Consider the following 27,020-nt stretch of genomic DNA (forward strand, 5'->3'; position numbering starts at 1 on the left):
TAGATGGCGCCAAATCAAAGAGCACTGCAGGTTGCCTGTATCCCTCATTTGTCGCACCTTTCTCCACGTTCATTCGGTCTGTCCCTCACCCACCTCCCTTCTGGTTCTTCCTTTTCCCCGCAACTCCGTCTCATCGCTAGTGCTCTATTTCTCTTTCCATATCTTTTTCTCTGCGCGCCGCGATCTATTCTTGATTGTGCTTTTCCATAGAAGTAATACACGCGCACAAGAATGCATTTTTCTTTTCAATTCACGTAGGTTCAGTGAAATTCTTATAGAATGATATAAAATTTTTAGTTCGCTTTTCACGCTTCAATTATGATGCCGTTGTGCGGCTTCGTCCTTTGACAAGCGCGAACCCTCGATGCCTCAGATCAAATAAAAACGAGAGTATCTTTTACCAAGTTGCTGTAGACAGTGATAAAAAAGAAATCCCAACTGCAAACTTTGAGTGGTTCACTGGACGTGCCTTGCTGGTCAGCGCGAGGCAACTAAAACAGCAAGCTGCTTCGCTACTTACGTCAAAGCATTCACTCGTCTTTCCTCGCGATACAATGAAATTCACACGCCGAATGTTTGATGGATTGCGCTCGCCTTCGAAACGGGTACATCTTCAGCACTCCCCCTTTTCTCCGATGCGTCTCGTACGCTATGGGATCCACGGTCGGACAGGAGGGCTGGCAGAGGGTGGAGGGGGGGCACCCGAGGAGAGGTCTCCGGGAAAACCCGAGAACGGCAGTCGGGGCTCAGCCGAGAGACATATTCTCCGTGTGATGTCACGCGTGGGTGGGTTGGCGCGTTCATCATGGAGAACTGGGTTTGCGGCAGCGCTGCGCCACGAACTGTGCCGGCCCCCGGCGCGTCGGCACAAGTCCCTCCGGTGTCGGCTGGCGCGCAGAATGCGGCGGAGCCAGTTCGTCAGCTGGAGCACTATTAACCCCGCCACCGGGGCATCAGCAGAGCGCTCTTCCTATGCATGAACCTCGATTCCTGGCTCCCTTTCAGCCTGATGCGCAATGAGCGATGGAATATGCGGGGTCACCGGGTCGACCGGAGATTAAATTATTGCGCCGCCAACACGAGCAACAACGGGGCACGGGAGGGCGTTTCGGGGCTGTTCGGCAGCGTCTCGCCAGGTAGCCCGCACTCCGACGGAGGGAGGCCATTTCTGCACTTGATCGGGAGGTTGCTGGTGGCGCGGGGGAACCGGACGCTGGCCGCTCCTATATTGTTTCGCTTTCTCCCGCTGCATCCGATTGAGCACGCTGACCAGCGGCGTCCTCAGGCGCAATGATGCGCATTGAGCGATGCCCCCGCCACTTGCACCAAACAGAACCGACTGCCCAATGCTACGGTCAGAGCTCCATATTGGAAAACACCTCGCGTCATACTGCCGCAGCGATGTCAACGTGGATGCAATTTCTCAGTTCCACGATTGCTGCTGCACTGCGCGTAAGGATTCACGCTGCGATATACCGGTAGCCCTCTTCCGCTTATGTTTTCACTTACTTCAGAACCAGATATAGAACGCGAACACGTTGTTGCTTGATTGCACTATGTACTTCGGGACCACTTCCTTTTTCATCGTTGCAAAATCTTCAGCTTTCCAATAAGCAATGAAGAAGGCTGTCGGCTGATCCCCGCTTCAAGAGGGTCATGCCAGGTGTGCTCACTGGGCTACAGCTCGGCGAAACTCGATTGGTTCAATAAACCGAAAGCGACATCACTAGTATAAAGCAGATTTGCTGCCCGATTCGGGGTATCAGTTGCCTCAACCATGGCGCCATTTTTACATGTCAGATGCGCAGGGACTGCTTCGCCCTGCATAGCATTAAGATTTATCATACAAATTTCAAAACAAAAGAAAAAGAAGTCACAATTTGCAACTCAGCAAGGAAAAGAAAAACATAAAAACGCTGCCTATTTTAGAAGTGAACCTGTATTCTTTGAGATGAAAAAGAAGCACCCCCAACACGGAAGTGAATTAAGTTTGTTTAGCGCACATGAGTTTTATGTCGCTATGTTAATGCTGTGCATGCGGTGTACTTTGTGTACGCATTCAGTTGGGCGACCTAGTGCCTAGTGCCTAGTACTCCCCAGAAGCCTCCGTACTAAGTGACCTAAAACGAACCAAAACGTAGAGGAAAAATACAGCGGTCCAATGTCAGGTACAAGGGAATTTCACCGCCACGATGTGTTTGGTCGAAACACTGCCTGCGTTACGTCCAGACTGCATCGTTCTTGCGTGTTTCAACAGACGTCTTTTTTAGCCCCAGCCTAAGTCGAATGCGTATATACTCCTCTCCCTTTTATCCCCCCCCCCCCCCCTCGCTTGAAAAAAAAAATTCACAGGATCACTTACGTTGTTCCTAATATTTTTTTTTTATTACTTCAAATAGAAAGGTATTGAGAAAATTACTAATTACCGTAAAAAGTAGCGAATTATTTTTGAAGTTACTTTTGAAGTTACTTTTATATGTTGTTTTTATGGTAAAAAGAAAGTACTGAGGTTTTGATCCGTTAGCGAAATTGTGCTAGCCAAATATGAATCGGCTTGTTTTTTTTTGTTTTTTTTTTTCACAGAAATGTTTTAATAGCTGGTTCTGCTTCTGCTTGCCTAATTGTTTTGTACTTTCTTGTTTGTTTGGTCAATGATGTACTGCGAATACGTAATTTCTACTTTGAGGTTTAGCACGCCTGAGCCTGATTTTTTAGACAGTGTTTGCTTGTTTACAGTGTTGCATAAAGTAAATCTAAAAAGTGCTTCAAGTAAATTACAAAGTAAATGAGAGGTTACGTACTTCAAGTAAAGGAGTACGTTTACCGGGTGCAATGTACTTGAAGTAACGTATATAAATACAATATACTTCAAGGTAAAGTGCAAGCACTTTCAACACAATCTTTCATGATGCCCTTTCATTCCCTACACAGTGTTATTTTAACTGGAATGCATTGCTCCAGAGGTAATCGGAGGTGCATCAGTTTTTTACGGAAATGGCAGCAAATATTGTATGAGGTCAAGTCGCTGCAGAGTCGTTCTTTTACTCTTGCTGACGAGCTATATGACACAATCAACTTATAAGGCACTTATTTCCGTCGGTCTTACAACCGCCATTACTTTACTCAGAGAAATGACCAGATGACGTCTCGAAAGAGAGCGGTTTCACACGACGATACCGCCATTTTTTGTTTTCAAATTTAGGGGATGTACATTGAAGTCGGGAATTTTACTTTCCCCGAAAAATACAAGCACATGTTCAGAGAATTTACTTCAAGTAAAGTACAATTTTTCTAAACAGTAGTGCTTTGGGTACCATGTACACAAAGTACTTCCCAACACTGCTTGTTTATTATCTTTTTATGTAAAAACGTTGGGGGAATAACCTCAGGTTTCTCGAACGATCTTTAAATCTTTGAAGATATGCATATCTCGAGTTTTGGGAGGAAAGGCAACGCAAAAAGGTAATCTTTGCATTGCCCTGTGGCACGCGATTCTTCGAGTACAGCACAAACTACGGGAGCACCAGATGAGTTTCAGAGCAGGTGCTGCATTTTGTTGCCTCCTTTAAGTGAGGATGCAGTGTGTGCACCGTAGTGGGCGAGAGTTTCTACGTTGGGGAGAAGCGGGGACCAGCTCTTTCTCTTCAAATGGGTCAAGTCTCATTGAGCTTCGGGTCACAGAGAAACGCCAGTCTTCGGCGCTAATCCCGCAGTTACTCGGCCTCTCTTGCGTCGTGTCTGTTCGCTCCCCGCACCTTGTAGCACTGTTTTTGAAGTGGAAGGGGGGGGGGGGGGGGGGGGGGGGGAGCTTGTTAAAAATTTTGGGGGTTTTGGACTTTCCAAACCATTCTCTCCGCCCCCCCCCCCCTTCCTACGCAATATGCTTCCCCCTCTTTGCAAATATCAGCTGATCTTCCAACATCTTATCTCCACTGTGCAGGAATGTTTGTTGATAGGCAAAACAACCACTAAAATTCGAAAGTAATTTGTTAAACTTGACTAGAAGTTACTCAAAAAAATTAATTCAAGTAAACTACTAATTGCCGAAATAAAATGTAAATGAAAGTTACTAAACTACTCGGAAAAGTAGTTAAACTACACTAACTTGAGTAGAGTAGTTGAACTACGTACAGGTCTGTACTAAGCTGACTGACGCGACCGCAACGCCACCCTGTGCTCTCGTCCGGCTGCTATCTTGGATTTTCTGTAGCTTCTCGGAACGCACTCACACAGAAGCTCCTCGAAGCCGAGAGGTGATGAAGAACAGCCTTGTTCGTCCCGTGTTTGCCGTTGGCGTCTCCGTGGTCTCGTCCGCGGGCTGCTGACAGGGCTCTGCCGGGTCTGTTACCGCCCTCCGCATGCACGAGGACGGGCGGCTGTCTGATGGTGGACGGGAGGTGGCCGGCCGCATGTACGATGGGGCCAACCACTACTCATTGACAACAGGAAACACAGGGCCAGTGATTTCCCTACACACCCCTCTTGTTTTTCTGAAGGCATCCCTTTAAAGGAGCTGTGCAACGATATTCAATTGGAATGTTTTTCTCTCTACACTAGCTTACTGGCACACCTCGGACTCAAGGATACTCACACGCAACACCATTGGCCAAGAAACTCCTTTGTTGTGGTGTAATTTCAAGGACAAAAGCGATCATTTTCATTCAATCTCTCCTTTGCAAAATTTGATGACGTAACTCGGGGATCGCAGTACACCCAAGTGACGATATTTGAATGCGGTTCACAGATTGGACCCGAGCATTGCGTGGGCACTCGACTTGGGCTCGTGACAATTGCTAGCTCGAGAAGCATTCGGGTTGTTACCCGTGTCCAATCGCTGCAACGACGACAACAGCCGAGCCATAACAATGTCTGGAACTCAGCGCGTGTCCTGCGCTTTGCCAACCCCTGCGCGTGGCTATGATCAACACTGGCGGCATATAATCGGCTCCAGATCACGTGGCCGCTTGTTCTGGCTGCGAGTTGAGGGGGTGAACGCCGCTCGTTTTTCTTAAATTTTTTTCTGGGACTTCTATTGCGTGGGGTGAAAAACGAACGCGTGTTTCATAGGTCATTAACGTTAGGGATCCGATTTAAGCGGTATTTGTGCACAGTACAAAAATTGTTGCATCGCTCCTTTAATTCTCGATGACTCCTCTAGTCTCCATGTGCCCCCCCCCCCCCCCCCCCCCTTCTAAAAGTTTCGACCCTAATTTCAATTCCTGGGGAAACCCCTTGGCAGCGCCAATTATTGCCTCTTGGTCGTCATTGGTTCTTTTTCGCTGTTAATGGCGCACTCTCAATGGCTGTACCCTGTCTTTCTTAACCGGCTGGGAACAATAGGTAGCCGATCAATAATAATAATAATAATAATAATAATAATAATATTAAGTTTTATTAGCACAAGAGCATGCACATACATTGATTATTGCCTCACGAAAGCACTTGCGTGAGGCAGTATTTCGTCCAGTGAGCTAGTTTTTCCTCGTTTCCATGCCATGGACATTCTGAACCTCGTTTGCGCGAAGCTACACATGACAATCAACAAAGTAACACGATATTCGCTACACGGCCAGCAACAGTCGCCGATTGAAGTCGCGTTCGACCCCGATCGCGTTCGACCCCGAAATGGGTTCTGAGCTGTACCGTCTCGGTTACATGCCTTCTCAATGTAGATCCCATTTTTTTAATACTCAAAAGAAAACAAATATTTATATTTCCGGTTGTCATACTCAGCGGATACCGCACCGCGACAAGGTGACACAGCAGCTCCATTTCGTGACTGGATTGGAAAGTAAAAAATGACAAAGGAGAATCCAAGAAGTCGCAAGAAAAGGACCAAGCACAGACGAGATGCGTCCTTGTTCCGTGCTTGGTGTTTTCTTGCGAATTTTTTTTCTGTGTAATATTAATCTTTCACCAACACGCTCGTTACGAATATAAAGAAGCCACCGACGATAGGGATATATGTGGTAAAAGAACAAAACAAAACAACGTCCGCAGACAGCCAACATATCAGAAGGCCTACTCACGTCCTTTCATGTAATTAATAGGTTTACCTTATCTTTTCACGCCCTAAGCATGCTAGTTATATATCCTTCTACCCACTCCCTTGCGGGGAATGCATAATGAAAACCCTACGCACGAAGCCGGGCAAGATCGCAGCAGTTGTCCAATAATTAGCACGACTCGCGCCAAACGCGACGCACGGTGCAGCATACAGATACGCAACCCAACGAATTACACAGAAGTGGCTGCCCAGCTACCGTAGAGAAGCGCCGTCAAACGCTGCACCGCGACTACAGCAACCAGACGCCGTCCCCTTCGAGCGCCACCAAGGCTAACCCCAAAACTAAACGACTGGCCATTTGCAACGCACAGGCCGCGAACGCTTAGGCTGGGTACACGCGCGCGGCCACTGTACTCCTTGCGAAAGTCTCCGATATTTTATTCATAAATGAAAACGTCTCTAACAAAAAGGGGGTCAGAAAAGGCGCTAGGTGAGACCGCGGACGAGGTTGGCGCCGTTCACATATTTGCGAAAGTTCGAAAAGAAGTCGCTCTCAACTATACCGCACACGAGCAGGCGCATACCAACCCCGTGACGGTGTAAAATTTTTTTTTTTTTGCGCATTTTTAGCCTATTCCTTTTCAGTTCGCTTGCTTACCTTCCCGCTTAGAAGATGAAAATAAAACTTTTACGCTCGTGTATCTTTTACGATTATAAATTATTTATTGCGTCATAGAGTGTTACGAAGTATTTAAGCACAAACTACAAAAATAATCTAACATAAACTTATTTTGTCGCTTACATGCTAAGCAATAAAAACAACAGCAACAAAACCTCCTCTTTACTGGTCCTGCAGATGTTGGGTCGACCAAACAGTTTTATCACGGTTTTATCACATAATTTAGATAATGGTTTAAAATGACTCCATAAAGACGGAGTACTACACCAAAGTCACTGTTCATTTCCCTGCAGACCATGATGGGAGAATTATCCGCACCTCAAGCACCTTCGAAGCATGATCGCTTCGTACATGCTTCGAACAGACGGTTCTTTGAAGGACCGATGGGAGCGTCATGCAAGCAAGAAACGCGTTTCAGACACTGTCTGCACACTGTCTTTTGTATGAGCTATTAGGGAGTTTCAGCGAGTCGTTTTTGCAGAATATGGTTCCGAAGTCATGAACGGTGCAGCTGGTCCGTCCTGTCAAACCGTACGTGAAATTTAACCTATTTTAGCGAATCGTAAAACTGGCGCAGCCGTGTAAAGGATGATGATGATTGCGTTTGACCGGCAGCGCAATCTTCTAGTAAACACATGAAACATTCTGCAGCGTGCGAAACCGTGGTGGCTCGTGTTTCCGGCGTACGAGTGATGTAAACAAGACGGCCGACGTAACATTTACCGGTCGGAATTTTAAGACCTGCGAAGTTAGATAGAGCAAACAAACTTTTAGCCTTGCCACTCTGGTGAAGAAGGAAGAGCAGCGGAGTTGCAGCTTCTGTTAATTCTCGGCGGTGGCTTTCCAGGCGAGCGATCCGCTCTTCTTTCGCACGGGAATCTGAAGCGCTCGACGCAGTGGAACATCAGGCGATAGCGGCCTCGCAGCGGTTGCGGAACCATCCGCGCTGCTGCGCACATCGCCGCTCATTCCGTTCCTGCTTTTTTTCCTCCGAAGAAGTGTTGCCGGCATCTATGAGCGACGGCAGCAACAAATGTCTGGTCGCCGAAGCTAGAAGGGTTGCCGCGATCTATGAGCGACCTGCGGCAAGCAGACAACCGGCAAACACAACACTCTGGACAGCTACCACCATCTATGAACCACGGTGGTAACCAGAGTGTTGCGTCGACCACGGGTGTCTACATTTGTTTGATACCGGACACGATCCTGGGGAACTAGCCCTTAACAGCTCCGCTGTAAAAGTTTCTGAACGACCGCAAAGGTAGGTATTGTGTCTCAGTCATCTTGAACTTGAACGATCGTTTGCGTTGTGTGCCGTCGAACCAAATAATTTCGTCTGCTCGCGGTCGCCACGGCAGCTAGTCAGCCCGCAGATCTGAAAACAATTACTAGCATGCGTAGTTTACAGCATTCGGGATCGCTTACCATTGTGAGCCGTCATCGAAATGATTTGGTTCAACCTCTCAAATGAAGCAGAGTAACATGGATGGCAAATCGCCTCCCACAGTCCTAAGCCTAATAATGCCTGGCTGGGGCGGCGGACAAACCGACTTCTATCTTTCTTTTACTCGAATCATGAACGGTGCGGACTGCGTTCCGGTGACGACTCCATCCGGCTGGAGTGGGAGAAACGAACGAGAAGAGCCTCCCGAAGCACCCAACTACCCGCGCGCACATATGCGCAGTGGCGTCGCCGATACATTCGAGGATGAATTGTTCGTGTGGAAACGACTCGCTAATACTACCTATTAGAAAGTTTCAGGGAAACGTTTTTCCACATCCGATACGGCACGAGGGGCCCTCCGGTACGAACTGCGCATGCGCGACCGCAGAAGACTCGCACTTGCGCAGTTCGTACCGGAGAACCCCTCGTACCGTATCGGATGTGCAACAACGGTTTCCTGAAACTCTCTATTAACAGCGTGACCGTGGCGATGACGATGAAGCACACGTAAGAACGCAAACAACCTAAATGTAATATTGATTTTCATAAGCGGCTACATATCACTCTACGTTGCTGATTAGCGCAAGCGTGCTCCTTTCTGGAGTTAGTTTTCGCCAAGTAACATACTGCCTTATTTCAATCAGGTCCAAGGAGGTACCGTCGACTATTCCCTTTTTGTAAGCTTTCGGTTAACAGTTAAGGATACATTGGGAACTGTACTGGGACTGATCCTTCGCAGCTACAGGCACCAAATAAGACCAAGAGGCCGACTCTTCCGTCACTCTTAAGGCGCATGTCACCTGTGGCCCCATCTATCAGAGCGGGAAGTTGTTCGAAAGCGTGATCGGAAACAGGTCACCCTGCAGTCTGGCGCGCACGAGCTCAATTCAGACGGATGATGCCCCGTACTCCCCAACGCCTAGAATTTCTCTATTGGAGACACAGTATCATTAATCAGTCAGTCTGCAGCTCAGCGGCGTTGGCCAGCAAACCGCGGTCTCCACACTGATTCTGACCCGCCGTGTACAGCGACACAACCAAGCGGGCCTTGGCTGTCGTCCAGGATTCGCGGCGTGTCTGTGTGGCTGACCTCCCGCTTCGGCCATAGTAAAGGGCATGTCGCGTCTCCGCTATATAGACCTTTTCTGTGTACTCTCGTCCCCAGCCACCTAATAGGCGTATCCGGTATGGGCGACGAAAAAATAATCCAACGTTTCAACCTGCAAATAGTAAAAAAATAAAGGGGAGGCAAAACGAGAAAGTGTGACGGTTACGCTTATATCCTAAATGCCTTCTATTGGCGTGGCAAAGGCAAAACAATGTTTTCGCCCATACTGGAAGTGACGCCAATTCAAGATGGCGGCGCACTTGCAGAAAAGGTCTATACGAACAAAGTTCGTCATCACTCCGTTTAGATGCCCGGGTTGCACCCAGCCCTCAGTGGTGCTCACGTGCCCATGAGGCGGAGAGCATTCTGATAAGCGCACGTTACTCGGGCTCGCTGAGGCCACCGTTCGGAATGGACAATGAATGTGTGCTGCAACACCGGGATTGCTCGTGAGTTATCCGTCGCGCTGACACGAGGCACCGGTGGCATCATTCCGGACCGGAACCGAACAGCATCTTCAACGGGTCGAACCAATAACTGAAGCCCGTGCACGAGCTTTAGTCGAAATGCTATAGCATTGCGACGTCATTGAGATCGAAAGCAGATACAAGTTGGATGCGAGTGTTGCGACAATGTTCGGTATAGGCCGCGTGTCCAGTCTGTGCTACACTCGGCGTCGGACTCGGACCCAATTGCCGAGTCGGCGCCATCCGAGTGGTAGGACGTTCCACGGAGGTAGACTGTTATCATGCTTTCATCATGCTACGTGCTGGTGGTTGAACAGAGCAGGCAACTCGAGTGGCAGAGTGTGAATGAATAGAAAATTGCAGTAATTGCTTCGCCAAACCGCCGGTCAAAAAAAAAAAAAAAAAGTGTCACTTCTTTGGCGAGTTTTAAATCGGTGACCGGTCGTTTTGCTCGAACGGAGCGATCCATCTCCAGTTGATCGAAATATCCGCCAAGTCTCCCGAGTTTCGACGTGGTATCCATCGTCCACAATTACGCGCTTCCGTCCGACGGCCATTTATGTGCGTTGAACTCGAGCCAGTGCGCGTACTCGTATAAACCGCGATTGTGGCGGTCTTTATTGTATTTATGACGTTCTTCAGAAAACACAAATGTAGGCGATTTTGGCTCAACTTATTGGCGCGGTTACGCAGAAATTGGCAGCGAGTCAACACTGCTGTTTCACGATAAGCAAGGCAAAATGTAGAGGGGAGGAGAATGAGGGTTGTGAGGAGAGAGATAGCTACACATTGAATCCGGATGATTCATTTGGCCTGGAGCCTATTTTCTAAGAAACACCCGCACAAGCGGAAACATAGCTTAGATCCACCATGCGAGTATTTTCCCACATTGTGGCTCTGGCTTGACATACGCGAATGCGCTTGATTCATCGATCACGCTGGTTTTATAACCGATATGGTCACTCTGACGTTTTCTGCTTCACTTACCAGTTACCTTTATCTACAACGTCGTCAGCTATGAATCCCGATACATTGTCGTCAGGGTTCAAGATCTGATGTGGCGAGGGGGAAAGGTTTTATCTGTTGTACAAACCGAGCAGCCAACAGCGTTCACAGCCTCACGAAACGCACAAGGCTGTCAAGCTGGACACATGAACACCCGAATCTTCTACTCCCCTGAATAAGGGATTTCAATGACATCTTATGTTCTACCCTACCGAAAAATCCGGTATAACTTTTTACTATCCGGATTATGGAACCGGAAATTTGTTAGTGGAAACCCGAAATCCAGATTGCAGACAAAGGAATTATTTCTGAAAACCTAAATTCCAGATAGATTCCAGATAGATTCCAGATAAATTTCCGGTTCCATAATCCGGATAGCGAAAAGTTATACCGGATTTTTCGGTAGGGTAGCGTTAACAAGAGAGCACTATTCTCATATCTATGGCAGTAAACAGGTACTTTACTGTCAGCGACATCAGATCAGCGACCCTACGCTATAGCGTGCAATCGAAGGCAAATACTCGCGACCTAAGGGCACGTTCGCACCATTTGAGAATAAACACACGAATTGCCGCGTGTTTGTTCGTCCAATTATTGCGAAAATGTAGTCTCGGTTAGCGTGAGGTAAATTAATGAACACGTAAGCCCCGGGGCGTCTCGAGCGAAAGCGGAAATGTGAATCTCGACGTTCAGAATATATGCACGACGCTGGCAGGCTTGCAGCAGAATGAGAGGAATACATCAGCCCGTTGCTGGTGCGGAGATGCGAGCATCACGGCCGTGGGACGAAGCCGAGATAGATGGTACTGACGCGATGGGGGTCACGCGCAATGGATGCTCTCCGCGGCAGCATAATTGCCCACCGCATACACTCGCTTAGGACGGGGAAAGTTCTTGGGGCCACAGCCACACGCTATGGATTCCAGGGGATCTAATTGAACAATGTCCATTGAGCATCTCGGCTTCTAGGGTGCGAAATTATGTCTGCTTGTGTTTACTTGGCTGGCAGGCTTTGATGAGAAAGGAAAAGCGAGGTCCGGTTAGCGAATAACACGACTAACCTAAACCCCGACCCTAAGTCACCCGTGGATCCACTTGAGACCTTGTAACACAACTGCAAGTCGTATGAATACTGGGACTGGGACATCTTGCAGTCTTGCCGTATGTTACAGCAGGAACGACGACATTCTTAATGTTCCGTACTAATATAATAATAATAAAAAACAATTGGGGGACGCGCAATTTCGATCAATATATATCTATATATATTCTTTTAAATTATGGATTGCGATTGTGTTTTTAGTTAAAGCAGTATTCCTGAATTATAAGGTTTTTTTTTTCCTTCTCGATGTTGTGTGTAGTTTTAAAAACATCACGGCTTAAAGTTTGGTTTCAGGAGTCTACGGCGAAACCGAAACTATCTGCTGGAGGGACGGCAACATTGACCATCAACCGTACTGCCACAACGTACGTGTGCACAAGTAACTAGCATAGATGAGGACAGGCGGTACAGAGGAAAATTAGGACTCCCTCCCGCGTGGCTCCGGCCCAAAGTCTCAACCCTGCCTCCCAGTGGGTCCGGTGCTGGGGTAACGCCGACTAGGCTTGACCAGAGGAAAATTGGCGACTCCCTCGCGCAGCGGGGGGGGATGGAGGGGGATGGAGGGGTAGGGGTAGGGAGAGGGAGGGAGGAGGAGGAGTAGTGTGATGGTTTTAGTTTTTTTGTCTTTTTGTCCGATCCTTCAAGGATCACCTCTGCTTGGCTCGTTCAATGACGGGCTCAGCCTTTACAATTGATACAGTTTTGGTGGTATTAGTCATGAAACTAAAGACCCGTTCACACACATGCAACCGAGTACGACCGAGAAAGACAAGAACGGTTTGTAAGCCTCTTACTACGGCGTAGGACCTACTTCGCAACAGAGCATCCGGTCCTCTGCCGTTGCGAGAGGCTTAAAAACCGGTCTTGTCTCTGTCGGTTTTATTCGGTTGCAAGTGTGTGAACAGCGCTTAATACAGCTAATTCATTGAACCAACATACTAATGCGTGACCGCATTCAGCTGCAGCAACCACTGGATACTACATTTCGAACTACACATTGCCCTTGAGCCAACTGCAGCAGGCTTTTTGATTTCAAATTCCTCTGCCTGACGTTAACCTTACCGACTATTTATTACGTAACAGTTGAATTAATTGCGTGCGTGGTTTGCGGAGAGCAGAACAGCGACATACATATTTTTCTCACGTTGCAGTTAGTAGACTTCGTGATACGGAATAATGATTTTTTATACTATATATTTAACAGTCAACGTCCTGTAAAGAAGCGGAGGACGCAATACGTCTCATAGTTCCATAAAGATAGTCCCAATTATTGCTGGAGCTTTCTAAACCTACGTGTAGCAAATGGACTCCGACGGCGCACCCGACAAGCATGCAGGGACTAAAATTAATGGTCCTTGCACGCAGGCAGAATGCGTGCGCTTTATCAATTACGGATGCATAACAGGCTCCATTAGGAGCTTGAGACTACGGACAAACACTGGTTTAAAGTCTGCCTCGCGTATTTAGGCGCTCCTGACCAAGACCCAAGTCTTGAGAGGCTAAAGACACGCAAGTTAAGGGCCATTGGACCGCGCCTTGCGTGGAGACGTTGATTTTTTGCTTACCCCCTCACGTTTAGGAAAACTTACCACATAGCTAGCCATTGTTTAAGTGTTAGTTGTTCGCGCTATGGTAATTTGTGGCTCAATTAATACATGTCACGAACTACGCATTACGTTGAAACTGTGGAGTTCAATAGGCAAGTTGAGGGCACAATCACCTATGAAGTGCACACTCTAAACTAGAGCACTGCACGGTCCCGGGCCCGGGCCAGCCCGAAGGCCCGAGCCTGAGCCCGGCCCGGCCCGGCCCGGCCCGCGGGCCCGGCTCGGGCCGGGTAGCACGCATTTTCTCGGGCCCGGGCCGGGCTCGGGCTGGAACAAAATATTTTTCCGTGGCTGGGCCAGTCGTGTGCCTCAAATTCTAAATTGTTAATAACAAAAAGTGTGCTTTGGAAAGCCTTTACGTGGATAAAAGGAAACGTGGGGATTTCACCAGCATAGTGGGAAAGAAAGTGTGGTCAAGAAAACGAGGGCACTCCAGTCGCAGGGTACAACATGAGTGTCTTTTTCCTCTGCCTTGCGAACTAAAAAACGAAAAAGAAACGTGAGCTTGACTTTGCGCTTTGTGCAGGGGGCCTTACTATGCCACCAAAGATAATCTAACTACCATGGATAATTTTATGCTTATACAGCCTTTTGAAGATGCACTAGCGTGATTCTGATTGTCTCTTCACAAAAACACGTAGAGAAGAAAGCTCTCCGCGAAACGAATTGAACAACGAAAAGTCCAATATTTCTTCAAGAAATGCATAAATAAAATATTGCCCCAATAAGCGCTCCCCCCGCACTGTCTGCTAGGGGGGATTTCGCCTGCCATTAACAGCCTGGCGTTCCCTCATATGCACCGTTATTATTACTGAGTTGCGCCAACACGTGAGCAATGCACGAAGTTGCCCCGTCGGCGGAAGCACCCAAAAATTAACGCGACTACTTGGTTTCGTGATAAGTCGGAGTGCAGCCGACGCTCTGAGCCGATAGGACCAATCATACAGCGCCGAAAGCGCAACACCAATCGTCGCCTTTCTTTTGCGTGTGCCATCGCCGGATCATCCAGGGAGTGCTCCGTAACCATGCGCTTTTAGTCTGTGGGAGTCTGTTTTCTCCAACCTTTAACGGGGTTTAGCCAGACATTAGAGAGTTTTCGTATAGCGTTGCTGGCTCTTACGTACGCAATACGCAATAGTATAGCGTTTGCTAAAAACTACCTTCTCGGACCGATTTTAGTTGTGCGTTCCGTAAATGTTTCCGAGTGAACATCTCGCATGATCTTCTTGATTGAATTTACCAGAGCCGTAGAATTCCGCGTGCTTACAGCGCCACCACGCTCCTCAAAAGACATATTGGGAATGAATACGTTTCCAAGAAGTTTATTTCAAATTAAGTCAAGCCGCAGCTGCCTGGTGAACCGCGCTTTCCTGCGGGGTACGGAGGCTACGAGTGCGAGTGCGTAGCCAAATGGCGATCACGGAGCCTCCGTCAATCGTTCCGTGGAAACGGCACCTTTTATCAATGCTATTGCGGGAAAACATCCCTGACCTACTGATTCCCAGTGCACGGCGACAACTTGGGCGATTTTTTAAAGATTCGTTCGTCCGTCGGCGAGGAACTGCGGAAAGGGGCTTAGCGTTGAGCAGATTGCAGCGCTCACGCACTTTGCGAGCTGTAAACATTTTCACTATGCACTCCTTCCGCTGAGCGGCGATCTGACTCGACTGCTGTTGATTCCGGAAAAAGATTGCCGAGCTGAACACCACGTAATTTCACGTAACACTGAGCATCGCGCACACCACGTCACCCATGCTGCGCGAGTCGAGGTAACCGCCATCTTGAAACTGGTGCTCTCGCTGGGGCCGAGATCTCTCTCGAGTTTCCCGCAAAGCCCGGTAGCCTGAAACGCAAAATCCCCAGCGTCGCGTGCGTACGCAATGCGCTAGCCCTTCTATTTCGTTCTACGCATGCGTACTCCCGACCCGCAATTTCTTTGCGTACGCAACACCTTAGCGTACGGCCCACTAAAACTGTCTAACATTTACAAGTTGTTTGTGTCAAAACTAACGCAAAACTAGGAACTGCAGTGGGCTTTCCTGATCCCTTTCCTTTCTGAGATTACGATACAGCGCTTTCAATCAGTTGTAGTTCTCGTACTCAAAGTCATTGTAGGTAGATACCAGAACGCCTTACTATATGTTCATACTTTGGAATGTACTGACAGGTGTTTTGCACGGTGCTTTTTTAAACAATGATTGAGTTATTTACAGTTTCAAATTTTTGGACACTTTCCACGCTCATGCGTTCACTAAAGCAACATGGGAATGACACGCACTATTGAAGCTTCTCTGACGTTACCTGCGAGTTCTATCCTTATAAGCACATGTAATTCAGGGATGTGAACAAAAAGGGCTTCGTACACACTTACTTCACATTGTTTCGGAAACGGGTGTGCTTCTTCGTTTCGGTATGTTATTCTTTATTTTACGTGATATTTCGAGACAAACTTAGTTGAGTTAAAGGAGCTGTGCAACGATATTCAATTGGAATGTTTTTCTCTCTACACTAGCTTACTGGCACACCTCGGACTCAAGGATACTCACACGCAACACCATTGGCCAAGAAACTCCTTTGTTGTGGTGTAATTTCAAGGACAAAAGCGATCATTTTCATTCAATCTCTCCTTTGCAAAATTTGATGACGTAACTCGGGGATCGCAGTACACCCAAGTGACGATATTTGAATGCGGTTCATAGATTGGACCCGAGCATTGCGTGGGCACTCGACTTGGGCTCGTGACAATTGCTAGCTCGAGAAGCATTCGGGTTGTGACCCGTGTCCAATCGCTGCAACGACGACAACAGCCGAGCCATAACAATGTCTGGAACTCAGCGCGTGTCCTGCGCTTTGCCAACCCCTGCGCGTGGCTATGATCAACACTGGCGGCATATAATCGGCTCCAGATCACGTGGCCGCTTGTTCTGGCTGCGAGTTGAGGGGGTGAACGCCGCTCGTTTTTCTTAAATTTTTTTCTGGGACTTCTATTGCGTGGGGTGAAAAACGAACGCGTGTTTCATAGGTCATTAACGTTAGGGATCCGATTTAAGCGGTATTTGTGCACAGTACAAAAATTGTTGCATCGCTCCTTTAAGAGCACTTCCACAGTTTTGCCAGCTATTAATTTCGGAGCTGGTACTCTCCGTAACGCCGCCGTATAAAACCATATCGCTATTTTCGCTTACGGTCATATGAACGTCCACCACCTGCAGCCAGGGAGGTCAATACTCCCTTTTTCCAACGAATCCGAGATTCTACGAACGCATGACATCCGAACGAGACACTAACCTAACGCTCCGCCCGATTTGCGGCTCACTGCATAGCTGACCGTTGGACGGAAGAGAAGCGCGGTCTCTTTCCCAGTCGGAAGGCCAGCCAGAGATAAGCCGAGCGAAAGGGAGAAGCTGGACACCTTGAACTTGGCGCGTACTCCCGTCGCTGGCGGGCCTATTGAATGGACTCGCTTGAGCGTGTCACACAGCAAGCTCAGTGCGGCCGTCTCGAACCGAAACCAGAGGGGATTAATCGGGCGGAGTCCACTTCCGCCGGCCTCATCGCAGCCGGGGAAGCAGCGCCGGGGGCACCCCGACGTCGAGGTGGATCGTTAAACCCGTGCGGCCGTGTTTGTCCAGGGGAGCATTTTATCGGCACGACGGCTCCGCTCAAACAAGTTGACGCAAGCCGTCCAGGGCGAAGAGGAGCCCGTTTCAGGGGGAAAGAAGCCAGCGGTCCAGAGGTCGGCCACCTGCCCCGCTGGTGCCCGGGCTGTGTACCCAACCACACGTCGACTCGGTTAAGGAGCAGCGCGGTTCAGCGAGAGGACCACCCCTGTTTGCGCAACATTTCGCCCAGACTCCCCCGCGAGGAATCGAGAGAATGCGGACGGCCTTCCGAGGGGCTGCCGGGAGGGCGCGCGCACTCGGCACGTTCTGTTTGTCCTGGACAAATGCGGGGGCCCCGTCGGTTGCACCGGTGCACGCCCCGACCCCGGCCTGACCCCACGTCGAGGAAGACTCCGCAGCGACGACACGCGAGCCGCTGCTGCGACCGGAGAAAGTGGCGCCCTCTTCAAGAGGCCTCTCCTGGCGACGGCTGAGCGCGCCGCTTTCGGGGACATTGCCTCGAGCAGTTCGAGTGAACAAGCGCACCTGAACGCACTTGTTGGCGAGAGGGCGATTTCGTGCTCCGAATTAAGGTCTGTAAACACAGAACACGACTCCCGTTTAGGCAAGCCGGCAAGCGGCAATGACGAAGTGCCGTGGCGAACACAATAGTTCGAGTGTGCATCGGATGATGGATCTCTATCACACTCTGCCCCAAGTTTCACGCCTTCAGAAATAAAATCAAGAGAAAGTGCTCAATTTTCGCTGATGTATTGACGCAGGCGCAAGGCTGCACAATCCTCTAGATATATAAGCTGTTTGAAATGCCGAGACTCGATTTAAAATGGGACGTAAAAATCGGCGCATTCACGTAACAATCTAACCGTTTCGTGAAAGATGTATTTCACAGGTGAGTTTTACATTGTAGAAACGGCGACGCAGACGATTGAGTCGAGCGGCGAGGCGCGGTTGACGCACGTATTGATAGATGGCGATAAATCCTTGATCCGGCTGGCTTAAATATATATATATATATCGAGACATGCTGTCGCGACGACCCGGGTCTATTAATATGAATATGATATTTTTGTAATGTACCGTTGGTTTAAAAATAAATGCGGACAATGATAGCAAATCTTGAAGTAACAAAAAGAAGAGAAACGCGGTTGCATGACAACGTCGCTCTTGCTACCGACTGATTTCGTCTGCGTGTCGTCTGCTTTCTGTGGCTGTTCGGCTACACGTTTCGACGTATTCCGACGCTGCTCCCGACACCATATGTCAATAGGTGCGCCAAACGCGCCCCGCCACTCGACTCGGTCGTCTGCGTCGCCGTCCGCCGTTGACTCTAGCAAGTATTTTATACCCATATTTTTTTTTACAGAAAGGGAGCTACGCCGTGTAATTTTACAAGGTAAAACCCACCTAGGAAATACACCTCTGACGAAAAGTTCAGATCGCTACGAGCAGGCGCCGATTTCTATGGCCCATTTTAGATCGAGCATCGGCAGTTCGGACCCTCTGGGACATCGATGCTGCAGCCACCTGCAGTGGTGGCGGAGCGTGCGTTCACCGCCTTTCAAAATGTCGAGTTCACACCAGGAGTACTGGCTTTTACGACAGATTTGATCTTCGTAAATATTTATGTCATTTAGACTCTGTTTAGCCTTCCACCCAAATGAAGGAATCCAAAGCACTGATGTTTTTCCTGCCGTCATCGTAGTATATGAAGTCCGTATTTCCCTTACAAAAAATGAATAAATAAGCGAGTTTCAACTGAAAGTGTAAAGGATTCACACAATACACCGCGTTAAGTCTCAATTGAAACTCAATAGTTTTTTTTAACGAATTCCCATTGAACCGGCACAGGATATTGGCCACTGAGTTTTAATTAAATGTTTAGCAATTGCATTTCAATTAATGTTTTGGCAATAGTCTTTCACTAGAAATTTTCCTGTGACTTTCAATAAAATATTTGCAATTGAAATTCAGTTGAATTTTTGCAACTGTGCTTTAATATATTTTTTTGCAACTGTGTTTAAAAAAAAGATATTCGGCAAATCGTATAATTCCTTAAAGTATTGAACATGGTTGAAACGAAGCACCACGAAGGAAACGGAAACAAACATCACAAAGCACTGACAGCAAACTCTTTGAACTTCCCTTGGCTAGCCCACCGCCTTATATACCCTTCATAAGAAAGGTATTCATTTGGCCGGTGACCACCTCAGCATTTATTAAGGTTCCAAGTTTGCTATTTCCTCCTCGGAATTGTGATAAATGATAAGCACCGTTTCGACGTCATTGGACTCTATCCCTTAATTTAAAAAAATTGGTGCAAGCAATAATCGTTCGGTGTAGTGGCTCAATCCACAAAAGCGATTTCTCGCTGGTATGTTATCGCTTCTCTGCATAGCACCACTCAGGACAAGACGAGGCACGGTAGTTCCTCGCTTTCAAATATTTCATTGCTTCTTTTCTTTACGGAGTGACTAATATAATAGGCTCAGTGATGTCACCATAGTCACTGACAAGAGTGAAACCGGCATGGCGTGTCTTTCAAACACCTGGCCTTCAGCACGCGCTCCATGCCTTCCACCGTGTCTTGACAGCGCGCGCGCGCTTAATGTGCACGAGACGTTGAAGCGTTTTCGAGGGGGAGACTCAAGCTTGAGGGGAGACAAGTGAAGCTCCTCCCTGTTCTCACCATGTCAGTGACCTCAGAGTTATTATAATGCACGCTATGCTCTCGAAGGTGGCAAAAGGATTGGGTCTCATTTCTTGCACAAATGAATCTGAGGAAATATGTTTGTTCTGAGAGACATACGTGTACTCGTCGTTATTTGCAGCTGTGCCCTTGCTAGGTTCCTCAACAGCAAAGGGCACAAATCAGCTGATGTCAAGTACTCAATGACAAAAACTCATTTGAATCTCTAATGAGGAGACACAGACATGTCTGTCAAGTAATAAAACTGAAGTGCATGTTCAATGACTAAGCTAAAAATAATGAATAACAAAACTTATTTATGTATCTAATGAATAAACTTAAAATAATCAAGATTGAGCTCTTAATAATGAAACTCATTTGCAAATGTATTCAGTAAATTCAAAATAATCGATATTGAGTTCTTGATGATACAACTCGTTTGCATATCTAAAGAGTAAATTCAAATGAATAGATATTGAATTCATAATGAGCAAGCTCAATTGCATTCTTACTAAGGAAATTAAAATGAATGGATATTGAGTTCTAAGTGAGCAAACTCAATTGTATTCTTAATGGGTAAATTCAAAAGAATATATATTGAGTTCCTAATGAGTAAACTCAATAGCATTCTTAATGAGTAAATCCAAAAGAATATATATGGCATTCTTAATGAACAAACTCAATTGCCTTCCTAATGAGTAAATTCAAGAATATAAATTGAGTTCTTAATCACCAAACTCAATTGTATTCCTAATGAGTAAATTCAACAGAATCGATATTGAGTTTGTTATGATGAAACTCATTAGACGTTGAGTTTTTATTGAGTTTCAATTGACTCTATAATAATACATTAGAAACTCAGTTGAAGCTCATTGATATTTTTGTAAGCGTTATAGCACGGAGCGACGAATCGGCCACTTCGTTCCAACGGTCACTGTCGAGTGAAATACCCCTTATAGATTGGGTTCCGTGTTTTCGGTATACGAACCCCAAACCCTGGAGCCGGTCTTATCAAAATCGGTAAAAAACCGAAAAACCCTAAATTAAAACTGTCCTTGAAAAAAAAATATAAAAAAATAAACGAAGTTTTACGGGAAGAAATGTTTGATTTTATTTTTGACCCGGAACACAGCCCGCACTGAACTTTCCGCGAGACTGCTGCTTTCTTCGAGAGCACTTTTCTTGTTGGGACGCTTTCCAAGCGGGCCACATACATGCTTCCTGGAGTGTGGAGAATCCCGCAGCTGTGCCCTGTTCTCTCTAAGACAATCCCCAACGGACGCCAATTTCTTGCCCGACACCGAAAATAGACAGCAAAAAAAAAAAAAAAAAAAAAAAAAAAAAAACATTTATTGGGTAAAATAAACCGCGAAGAAACAGCCCCTAGTCAGAAGAAAAATAAACCCCGAAAACACATAGCATATAATGCCACGCGCACCTCCGAGCAAGCGCGCCCGTGGCCGAATGGTTTTCGTTCTTGGCTCCCACGCGAAAAGCAAAGGTTCAATGCCTGGGAGCCGACACACCTTCTGTCGCGTTCTAGGGAATTCGAGAACCCTGCAGTTTCTTATTCGAGGTCTGAATGTTCTATGCGACGAACCTTCTACGCCGATTGTTCCGTGTGTACGCAAGGGAGTCAGTCTCGCCCCAGCGCTCGATCCTGCTGCTTCGCCGACATCGACACCTGCGGCGCTATACTTCGTCTCACCCTACGATGGACTAAAGGCAAAAGCTACGAACCGCCAGATCCAATCACGAGCCACTCAAAAATTGTGCGGTGTTTCGCTTCGATGCAGGTATCGGTGCCCGCCTCTCGGATCACTGATACGGGGACGGGTGAACAGTGGTTTGAATCGAAGAGCACTGAGTGATTCAACAATATTACATCGCAAAGAAAGCCATGACATATATAGGCTCTTTGCAGCGTCGAAGCTATAAAAATGATGGAGCGATTTTGGATTCGAGCATTATTCGTCCACCCCTAATCAATGTTGAGCGTGTCATAGTAAAGCGCGGAACGTGATTGGAGCTGGCGGCCCGTGGCTTTGGTTTTTAGTCCATCGTGGGATGAGAGAAAGTATAGCCTTTTTCTATTTTGTTTTGGGGCAAAAGTTCGTCCCATTAAGCGTTTAGCTTCCTTTGGTTATTCGTCGCCTCATCAATGTCATTCGTGAGAATATTATGCTGTATACTCTCAGCTCACAACACTAAATGGCTCAGGGCGATCGCTTGTTTATCCCAGAGGAACGCTATTTGGCGGTGACAGGGCTAGTCTAATTTTCCGAGGCAAGGCCAGTCGGTATAGACTGTAGCGCCTCAGACTGCTGGGGCGAACCTTGCGCAGATGTGTCCCTTGCGACGCTCACGCAGAGTCTCATCTTCCGAGCCATTCCATAAATTTCTTCATTTCGGCTCATGCCGTCTTTTCAGCAACGGACTCTCCTCGCTTCACACAATAGGCTAGTCTTTAAGTCATTACGGAGTTGTAGTACACCGTTTCCGCAGCCCGCTAAGCACCCGAATAGCGCTCCGTTATCCGCCACAAGACATTGAACTTTCTAGACAAGGCTGGCGGCGCGCATGCGCAGCTGTGGTATTTTTTTTTTTTTTTTTACGGATATTGTAGCGGGGAAGAAAAACGATCTACTACAACTCCCTATCGATAACCACGCCGGTAATTTCTAACGCAGAGTTTCAGTTGCATAAAAAAAGAAAAAAAAAACACACACACACACACCAACGAGTGCAAGTTGATAATAGCGAAGAATCCTTCCTGTCCACCGAGCTCGCTCGTGTTCCGCTACGATTTATGTTGCCGTTTGCCAGATCGCTGGAGAAGCTACGCTAACGTTCCCCGCCCTCGTTTTCTTTTGCAGTCCTTCTTCGGCCGCACGTACAACAACTTGGCGGCGCTGGGCGACTGCAAGAACAGCGGCCAGTGCGTCATCAACAAGAAGAACAGGACCTCGTGCAAGAGCTGCAGGCTCAAGAAGTGCCTCATGGTCGGCATGTCCAAAAGCGGTAAGGCCGCCCCGAGATATTCGACCGGTCGGGAACACGAGACCTCCCACACTGCCGCGGCGTCCTCGCCCACGGGGAGAGGGGCTGCAGCGGCGTGACCTGCAGATAAAAAGTGGCGCATAAATATCGACGCTTGCAGGCTTCCGTTCGATTGCGCGTTTGCACGCCTAGCGATGCTCGACGCTCGGTTGCATGCAGCCGCTCTGTCGCCGAGAGGCGTGAGCTCTTTAGAAGCCGAACGGTAGAAAACAAAGTTCTTGGCGGTGTTGGTTCCAGCCTCGTACTTTAAAAGGTATACGGCGCCTCGCAATTTTCTTGTTTATGGTTTCTGTTCAATCTTTTACTAACGTGCTCATTAGGAATGTACTTTAGAACGAGTCTTTGAGGAACAACAACTAAAGCTACCTAAGGTTTCTTCTACGTTTTGGCGCCAATATCTTGAGCGGTATTACGGGCTTATGGGCCTTTGTCGGTCTATCTCGTATTAAACTTATATTAACCATCTTTGAACAAAGAGAACATTCACTACCTATTCTCGAAAACCGCATAAAAAGTTTATGAACTATATAAAACGATTTTTTTAATATAAAAGCCTTTCGTTGACCGTCCTCGTTTCACAGACTCGTGAAAACACTTAAGTAACGAGAACCAAAGTTCATGGGTTTATTGGGCGGTTTCAAAGAACAATATACGATTATAACATGAAACTAGCCCACATGGAGGCACCTTTCAAAGTTTTAGGTGCAGGTTTCCCTGGTGATGTACCTTCGAACCAAATTCCAACTCGAGGTATGCGTGAACGTACAAAAAGCGTTTCATACAGCCAGACACACTTCGCTGCCGCTTGTTCAGCTTGTCAGACGGATTTGGTTTTGACCACCTCTTTCTATCCACTAGTTCAAACCCTTACAAGTGCATTTGGCTGCAAGTGCGCCAAACCATGTAATGTTGCATTTACTAACATTCTGCGTTCTGAAATTCTTCTCTCAGTCATTTCCTGTAATTCTTCCCTCTATCATTTTTCAGTGTCAAAGCCTCCTCGTGTTGAAAGCTTCCAATCGCTTGAATATCAACCCATGAGCTCCAAAGCGGCAAAATAACAAACAGCTCGAAGAACAAGTGGGAGCAGCTGAGCTAAACACATTATTTCAGCAAAAAACAACAAGTGGGAAGTGGGCTTGAGAATATGACCCACAAATTAACGAGCACCGCAAATGAGCAAGACAATTGAGCAGCATTCTGTTGAAACGAAACGTTTTCCATGAAAATACAGCATAACCATTTCTGCATCAATAGCAAGGCCCCCCCCCCCCCCCCCAAGTCGGGACCTCACTCCGTTACAAAACGCTCAGACGCCTCTCTGCGACGTGACACTGAGGCTGACGTGAGGGCGTGAAACGTCATGCTCGGTGTCAGATAACAGCCGTCATCTTTCGGGGAAGATGAATTGGCTCTCCGAGTGCTCTGCAAGAGAGGAGACTCACGGAGTTCGGTTGCATAGAAGAGTCCCGTGTTTTGAGCCGCTCATCAATAATTCGAGGCGGTTCTCTGCGCCATGCAGGCACCGTGAGATAAGGGAGCACCGCTCACCGTGGCTTTCGCCTCCTCAGAGTAACGAGGAAGCCAATAAACGCCGAGTATTTGCACAAGGGTAGAACGGGTCCAGGCAGCTATACCGCAAGGCCGCCCCGCGCGATCGGTCGCAGAGCAATACGCACCCGGGAAACAGGTTTGGTGCCAGGTTCGACCCCAGCCACCGAAAGCCGTGCACCCTGCGACCTAATGCCAAATCGCGATGCGAGGCAAACCTAACCTCGTTGGTCGGCAATGGGGTCGATCATGGACCCGGCTAAAAACAAAAGCAACAAAAACAGAAGACAGCCAGTGCAAACCGCGATTCGCGAAACTGCTGCTCTGCTAATTCGAGTCTCACACGGTTCTGCCTTAGCTTCGATGTACGAAATTCATCACGAGACGAACGCAATTTCTCTAAGTGGAACGCGCCCCTGCTTAGTGTTCAAGATGGCGGAACGAGCCCGCGAAAGCGGCGCCAGATTACCTATGGCACGACACAAGGCTTCTGTTTTGTTGTGCGAGGAAGGACACTTGTGTCAGAGTGGTTACGCAGGCTGGTTCCGGTGGGAAATCGCCGATCTTTACGCATCGCTGTCTTAGATAGCCCCTTGGTATCAGGCCTTCATGCCTCCCTGGCTGCCCGGCCTTGACCACAATATGGAACGCGGTTCCCGCTGGTCTTCCGTGACTGTGTCCCGTTGCTGCATCCTTCCGATGAATCGGCTGCTTTTTGATGGCACTTTTATGTCGGAATCCTACTGGCTGACTTTCGTCAGCCAGAGCGTTTGTAACCTTGCCCACAATTAGTCGCGCGTAAGACGAGGCGTTCTTATGTCAGCCACCTTAGCCAGTATATAGCTGTTCCTTTTCTAATCCGCAGTGTAATGTTGTTTCCCGGCGCAGGCTCCCGGTACGGACGGCGCTCCAACTGGTTCAAGATCCACTGCCTGATCCAGGACCAGGCGGAGATGAACTCGCGCATCGCTGAGCAGCATCAGTTGGGCGGCGCGGCTCCGCAGCCCCTGACAGCTTTGTACGACAAGGACATGCTGGGCCACCACTACGCAGCCAAGGCGGAGGAGGCCAACGGCACGAGTTCTCCGCTGTGGTCGTCGGACAAGCCGCCGTCGTCGCCGGCCTCCTCGTATCCCCCGCCATCGTCGTCCGCCAGCACCGTGGCATCAACGCCGACGGCCTGCGAGACCAAATCCTCGAACGGAGAAAGTCCAACGAATACCGACGCATTCGCCTACCATCCCATGTCGCCCGTGTCGCCCATCTCTCCGTTGCATCCGAGCAAATTCTTCTTCCACCCTGGCGCCGGCGTGTTTTTCGGCAAGGCGCCTATCACTCACAACGGACTGTCCAAGCTCTACGCCGAGGGTGGCGGCGCCATTGCCTATCCGTACTCCCCCCGGTACCTCCCGTTCGGCCCGGTCAAACCGTACCGGGACATGCTGCACCCGTCTACGCTGGTCGTCAACGGCGAGTGCCTAGCCGACTTGCCCGAGCAGGAAGGGCCCATTGACTTGTCCGTCAAGAAGGCTCCCTCGCCCAACGCCACGCCAGCCCGTGAGGGCGACGGCCAACTCGCCGGAGAGGACGAGGACGTCAAGCCCGCGGTCTTGGCGCCGTCCTCCTCTTGGGCCGTCGCCGAGATTCCGCTCGACCTGAGGAGCGCGAAAAAGTGCTAAGGGACCCTGCCGGACGCCCGCCCTCCGGCGTCGTTGTTCTTGTTCCCTCGAACGGGACCTCGCCGTTTCCGGGCGACGCGGGGGGCAGCCCGTCGTCCACGTGTTCATAGCGGACTCCGCCGTGGAGGGGAGTTTGCAGTGCGTGTCAAAGGTCTTATACTATGTAATATATACCCGCCAGACACACACACCTATACATACACACACAGCCAGGGAACACGGACAGGGAGGCTACAGATGCAACTACGTCCACCGGGGAAGCTCACAGGCCAGGATTCCCCCCCCCCCCCCCCCCTCCCCTTTTTCGAGCGTCACTTCCCGTCTTCCAGGTTGACCTGCAGCCGGAATCTTTTTTATCCTCTCCGAGGGCCGTTTTTCCACACACCGTTTACTAAGGGCATTGCAGAAGACTGTTTTCGTAGGCAAATGTTTCGTCTTAACAAGTCTTCTTACTCGTTCCTTTTTGTCTTCGCGTATCATGTTCGCAATGTTCCTATCGACATTCCATCTTCCAAAGGGACCACCGACCGTCGAACAATCATTCCAAAACCCTGCCTTCTTCGCCTATCACACCAGCATTCCCACTAATGTCTTGAGCGGCTAGCGTCAGCCTGCCATCAGTATTACGCAAACATCGCGGCCTCTGTGCCTGGGGTTCTCAGAAGATCCTTCCGGTCTGCACACACCCAGCTGGGTGACCTCTCCCGAGACCGCCCAACGCACTTAACAGAGAAGTCTCCGTGCGCGCACAGCGAACGCGTCGGCCCTCCATGAGTGCTTTCGAGAGACCCACCGGGGCTCAGATCAGTGACTCGCGTGCTGCGACACAACTCTCCAGTGGCGGCCAGGTTCATTGTACAAACCCACACACTGCATTCATCTTCAGAGAGAACCTCTCTACGCAGGACTCTGAAATTGTACTGTCGTTGTTTTTAAGCGTTTCTTCCATTCCCACTGTGATACGACCTTCGAACCAGGCGGTTCGCTTCGAGCCTTTATATA

At 48.5% G+C, this 27,020-nt stretch overlaps 1 protein-coding gene across 1 annotated transcript in view; it reads left to right on the forward strand.

Annotated features, from left to right (window-relative positions):
- Nucleotides 1-26,018, forward strand: part of LOC8033744 (knirps-related protein) — a 109,029-nt gene extending 83,011 nt beyond the window's left edge. Inside the window, exons 3-4 of the mRNA XM_040500147.2 lie at nt 22,605-22,749; nt 25,228-26,018. Of these exons, the coding sequence (XP_040356081.1) occupies nt 22,605-22,749; nt 25,228-26,018 (936 nt within the window). The remainder of the gene's footprint in view (nt 1-22,604; nt 22,750-25,227) is intronic.
- The last annotated feature ends 1,002 nt before the right edge of the window (nt 26,019-27,020 follow it).

This window comes from Ixodes scapularis, unplaced genomic scaffold, assembly GCF_016920785.2.
Source record: "Ixodes scapularis isolate PalLabHiFi unplaced genomic scaffold, ASM1692078v2 PGA_scaffold9__187_contigs__length_104089568, whole genome shotgun sequence".
NCBI lineage: Eukaryota > Metazoa > Arthropoda > Arachnida > Ixodida > Ixodidae > Ixodes > Ixodes scapularis.